Source organism: Cricetulus griseus, chromosome 2 (genome assembly GCF_003668045.3).
Source record: "Cricetulus griseus strain 17A/GY chromosome 2, alternate assembly CriGri-PICRH-1.0, whole genome shotgun sequence".
NCBI lineage: Eukaryota > Metazoa > Chordata > Mammalia > Rodentia > Cricetidae > Cricetulus > Cricetulus griseus.
The window spans coordinates 40,143,480-40,149,479 of NC_048595.1; the positions used below are offsets into that span (position 1 = coordinate 40,143,480).

The 6,000-nt window shown below is 41.8% G+C and overlaps 1 protein-coding gene across 1 annotated transcript in view; it reads right to left on the minus strand.

Moving 5' to 3' along the window:
• Window positions 1-5,994, minus strand: part of Faf1 (Fas associated factor 1) — a 305,459-nt gene extending 299,465 nt beyond the window's left edge. The window contains exon 1 of the mRNA XM_027402460.1: window positions 5,859-5,994. Coding sequence (XP_027258261.1) covers window positions 5,859-5,903 — 45 coding nt within the window. The 5' untranslated portion in view covers window positions 5,904-5,994. The remainder of the gene's footprint in view (window positions 1-5,858) is intronic.
• Between the last annotated feature and the right edge of the window lie 6 nt (window positions 5,995-6,000).

Here is a 6,000-nt window from a genome sequence, read left to right on the forward strand (position 1 = left end):
AATGCTGTCCCTAGCCTCCACACAGAGCCACAGCATGTATGCCCAGCATTCACAATAAATATGCATGTCTCACATGAATATATACATACAACAACAACAAAAAGAACAAAAAAAGGAGAAAGAAAATGTTTTTACCTTTAAAAACTTTGAGGGAGGCCCAGGATATGTCTCAGACCTGTGCTCAATCCCCTTAGCCCAAGTGAAAAAAGCCTGAAGTGGTAGCGTACATACCTGATCCCAAAGCTCCTATGGCAAGATGTGAGGTGGAGACAGGAGAATCAGCCAGAAAATCATGGGCCAGCTAGCCTAAAGTTCACTGAATGCAAAAAAATAAATAAATAAATAAATAAAAAAGACCCTGCCTCATCCTTATGGAAGGAGAGAACCAACTCCCTGCAGGCATCCTCTGACCTCCATATACATGCTGTTGTACATACAAGCCTTAGTGAATGTACTGTGTACACACATAAACATGCACACATGTACACACACAAAATAAATAATTTTCTTAAAGTCTTGGTGCCAGGGAAGTAACTCAGCAGTAGTTTTGCCAGGCATGCACAAGGCAATAGCCTCAAAGCAGAGCACCAAACAAAAAGTTATGTAAGGGCACGATAATTAAGAAGAGTAACTGACACTGCGATTCACTAATTCAAGTTTTACAAAGTTATTAGACTCAAGCCTGATATTTTGCCATAGCCTATTACTGAGCCCCTCTAAAAAAGCTAAGCCAGAGCCAACAAGATGACTCCATGGGGTAAACAGCTCTGCCACCAACCCTAACAACTGAGTCCAATCCCCAGGGCCTACATGGTAGAAGGAGAGACAGACTCCTTAGGTTGTCCTCTGACCTCCATATACATGGCTATGGCATGTGTAGGCTCATACACACTCACACAAAAATAGACAGATGATGGATGGATAGACAGATTTTAAAAATGGGGAGAAAATTAAGCTAAATCAAAGGTGACAAAATAGGGGGAAAATTAAGCTAAACCAAAGATGAGTCATTTTTGGTACTTCTATGTATGAGTCACTGTGAAGTTATAACCTTTAATTTAATATTCAATTATGATCAATTTTTACATTTTAAAATTTTATTATTTAAAATGTCAACGAATAGTTGATCCTTGAAATATACCAAAATATGGGGCTTGGGTTTTAGAGCTGGCTCAGCAGTTTAGAGCACTTTTTGCTCATGCTAAGAATCCAGTTCAATTCCCACTACCTAAATGGTGGCTCATAACCTTATCTGTAACTCCAGTTACAGGAGTTCCTTTGCCTTTTCTGGCCTCCACACATGGTGCACATACATACATACAGGTAAGACACATATACACATAAAATAAAATTGATAAATCTAAATGAGGCAATAATCTGAGTTCAAAGCCAGGCAGTGGTGGCGCACGCCTTTAATCCCACCACTCAGAGGCAGAGGCAGAGGCAGGCGGATCTCTCTGAGTTCAAGACCAGCCTGGTCTACAAGAGCTAGTTCCAGGACCACCTTCAAAGCCACAGAGAAACTCCTGTCTCGAAAATCCAAAATCATCATCATCATCATCATCATCATCACCATAGTTTAATCCCCAGATCCAAAAAAAAAAAAAAAATGCATGATGCCACACACATTGGAGAGAAGACAGGCAGGTTCTTGGGGCTCACTGGCCAGCCAGCCTAACAACTTGACCAATTCCAAGTCAGCGAGTAAACTTGTCACCAGAAGTAAATAAGTAAAAGGGTGGACAGCACCTGAGAGACAACATCTGAGGTTATCCTGCACAGGCACACATGCCCACACACCTATATGTATATGGCAGGACGCACACCTGCACACACAGAGACAAAGACACCCACAAAATTTAACTTCAACCCTATTTTTCATAGCAGTCTTAGTCTAATAAATATTCACTAAATCTCTTACTAGTTTCTGTAGTAACAGTTAGGAACTAAGCAGTTGATCCCCCAAAGAACTGACAGTATGGTGTAAATATGTAAACTTACCATTAACCATTTAAAAAGACTAAGAGAAACATGAGCAAGACACAGAATTACTAGGCCTCACTAGATGTACAGTCTGTGAATGTTATATACATGGGTTCCCTTTTTTTTTGGGGGGGGGGGGCTCGAGACAGGGTTTATCTGTATTGTTTTGGAGCCTGTGCTGGAACTCACTCTGCAGACCAGGCTGGCCTCGAACTCACAGAGATCTGCCTGCCTCTGCCTCCTGAGTGCTGGGATTAAAGGCCTGCACCACCAAGGCCAGTTCTTAAAGAACAGATAAACAGAAATGTTCCAAAAGGAAATGGAGTCCAGCACATGGTCTACTTTTAACCAAGATAGGAGTCTAGACAGATCTCCATGAAAGGTTAACTGTCTTGCTCAGCTCCAGCTGATCTACCTAAGTGCACCCTCTGACAACTATACTCAATAGAGGTATAACCACATATTACTACCTGAGAAACATTCAAATATTTTATATTGTAAAGTTACTAAAACATACAAAGAAAAGTACTGATTTTATTGAAGGCAGTAGCAATGATTTTCTTTTAAAGGGGACCATTTCTCTTATGGGCAAACTTTATGAGAAAATAATTCCAGGATGGGCCACTTTGTTCATGGGAGCATTGGACAATAACAAGAAAGGCCATGAAAAGAGGCTCACTGTACACAGAATGGGTCATCCTATCTCTTTGATTATTGAATTCCTTCCCTGCAGAGGTCACCTGTTGATGAGCATGTCCATGGGATACAAGTATCTTCGCATCCATTGTCCAGAATCTAAGCATAAATTCTTCCCCAGATGTCTTTCTCAACAATTTACCAATCATGCTCTTTCCAAGTCCCTGACCATTCAGCGAACCCACTGGCTTATATAACCCATCAATCAGTCAGTAAACAATCATACATCTGATCATTTCTCCTTTCAAGAAAAATGTACTGCTGAAGTTCTACCCAATAGAACAGTGTCTTTCAGGGTTGTCCCAGAAAACAGTTTTAATGCTGCAGCAAGTGGTGCCTGCAGAACATGCAGAACCATCAGTAAACCAGGTCCTGTCTTCCTCAGTCAACCAATCTTAGGACACACCCTATGAGGCTACAGATCTACGTTTGGAAGAATGCACTGTAACAGCAGAAACCATAGATATTTGGGCAACTTCTTCATGTAACTTGTTTGTGCCTTCAGGACCTGCTCAGACCTGATCATGTATATACCACTTCCATTTGACAATGGATTTCTGCTGTGCATTTTATGGCTTGGTGGGTCAGATAATACCCAACTCATGATAGGCAGTTCAGTTTACATAGTAACTTGGTGAGCTACTGTCAAACATTCAGCCACTAAAGCACAATAGCAGGCCAAGCTGTCCCTCAAAGGGAAAACTGTTGTCAACAAATGATGGTAGGACATTGCTCCAATATCCCAGGGGTCTCCTTTTTTTATTCACCTATAGGGGACTGTGAAAGACACTGAATAGCATACCTATCTGCCAGTGACACCTCAAATACCATCATGTCTGCTGGTTCATGTGGTCCAAGTGGTAGGGCACCCTCCACAGCACCCTGGACCTGTTGAAAAGCCTTCTCCTGATCCAGGCCCCACAAAAAGCTAGCTGCTTTCCCGAGTAACTTAACACATAGGGGAGAAACACACCCAAGTCAAGAATGTGCTGTCTCCAGAACCCAAATAGGCCCACTAACATTGTATTTCTTTCTTGGGGTGGGCAAGTCCAGATGCAATAACTTACTCTTCATCTTTGAAGGAATATCTCTGCTTACTCCACACCCTTGGACTCCTAGAATTTTCACTGAGGCCCTTGAATTTTGGTTGGATTTATTTTTCCATTCTCTGATGCAAATAGGTGTTATCAACAAATTCAAAGCAGTTGTTACCTACTGCTCACTTTATCCAATCAACATGTCATCAATATAGTGAACCAGTATGACATTTTGCACAAGAGACAGATGATTAAGATCCCAACCCCAGTTCCCCCTCCCTCCCCTTCTCCTGTTCCCCCAACAATACCATTCTTATAAGAGAAATCTTTGGTCAGAAATACAGAACCAGTGGTAGAGCTCTTGCCTAGCATGTACAAGGCCCTGGATACAATCCCTAGCTGCTGAAAAAAAACATTTTTCAAAAGTGAAAAAAAAAGTCTGGGAAAGAAAATGTTATTAAAATTTAAGAATGTGATCAAAATACTTTGATTTCCAAACCAAAGTCTGATGCCTCATAAATATTACTCTGCCTCTGAGAACAAGCACCCTAAATTTCTAATCATTTAGCTAACAAAGAGCCAGGTGTGGTAGCATACATTCCTATAATCCCAACACTGGAGAATCAATCAAGTCTCGCCCGGGATGGATGGATGGATGGATGGATGGATGGATGGATGGATAGATAGATAGATAGATAGATAGTGAAACTCTGCCTCAAAAGAAAATCAATAAGCATAGTGACTGACAGAAGACAAAGTGGCTACAAGTTATTATAGGTTTTAAAAGGTTTATAAAACTAAAACAAAGCTATAATCATATGAATTACACTATGTGTTGCTTGCTGTTCAGAACCTTTCCCATCAAAACACAAACTGGGTAAAACTACACCTAAGAAGTAGACATAGTGGATCACAATTTTAATCACTGTACTTCGGGAAGCTGAGGTAGGAAGTTTGTATTAAATTAGATGCCTGCCTGGGCTACAAAGGGAAACACTGTCTAAGAAAGATAAAAGACCTCAGGCTATTCTGAAGCCTACAAACACCAAAATACCATGACCAACTTTTCTTTTTAAAACCATCCTTTCTGAATTTCCAGGTTGTAGTTTAGTCAAATGTACATATAAGCATCCCTAGTGTACTAGATAGATACAAGAGAAGAAAAAAGAGCAAATTCTTGGAAAATGGCCATCAGAACATTAAATAGATAAGCAATGTCTATAGAAACTGTGAAGTAATGCCAGTGTTGGAGAAAAAGTTTACCTATATTTGACAAATGTAACGCCAAATGCTGTGTGTATGGCACTAAAATATTTTCTTCAGTAAATTTCAGAAGTCAAAGAGAACCTTTACATGGTATTGTTTATAACTACAAATCTTTCCAAACACACATAGCTCTGCTTTCAAAGGCCTCCCTAAGATACTTACATGCCAGTGACACTATAGAAGGGTTCACTTTAAATTAACTTTAGTTTAAATTAACTCCTGAGGAAAGGACACAAAACAATTCAAGTCTGTAGGGGAGGGGAATCTGCAAATAGGAACGGGTTATTAAGTCTGTGAATTTGCTGCAAAGATACATCAGAACATACTGCATGGCAGCCTCCTTATTTTCCATCCTCCAAGGATTCCAATAAGGCCTTCGGAGTCTCAACTGTTTAGCCCTCTTTGAAAAGGACCACAAAGCCCAGCTAGCATCATCACCTCCTCATCATTCTGCCTTTTCACTCTCCACTTCATACAATACACCACACCCATAGCAACACTCTCTCCACACACACATCAATTTCTTCATGGAACAACCCAAACACCCCATAATTAACCCCATATTCTACACATTCCTCATAAAACTAAGAAAGAGCCCACATACCTAGTAATCCCCAGATCATAACATCCCCAAACCTAAAATTCTCATTCAACCTCATTTAACACGTTCTACACACACACACAACACAGCACATGAAAGACATGTTCCCCCACGGTTCACAATATACACACACCCTGAGCCACGTAGGGTAGAAAAGCCCACACTACAACCACAACCACGGCGGTGCTCAAACAAACGCTGGGAAGAGGCCACCGCGCGGCCACCCGGATGCCGCCAAGTTGGAGGTGGGAAGGGAGCAGAGCCAGACACTTCACCTGAAAATCCGCCAGGATCATCTCCCGGTCCATGTTGGACGCCATGGCGGCCGCCGAGCTCCGCGGCTCCGGGAACGAAGCGCGCACCTGGGAGCGAGACGGCGCCTCCTGCGGTCGCAGATGCGGCCGCCGCCGGGTGGCG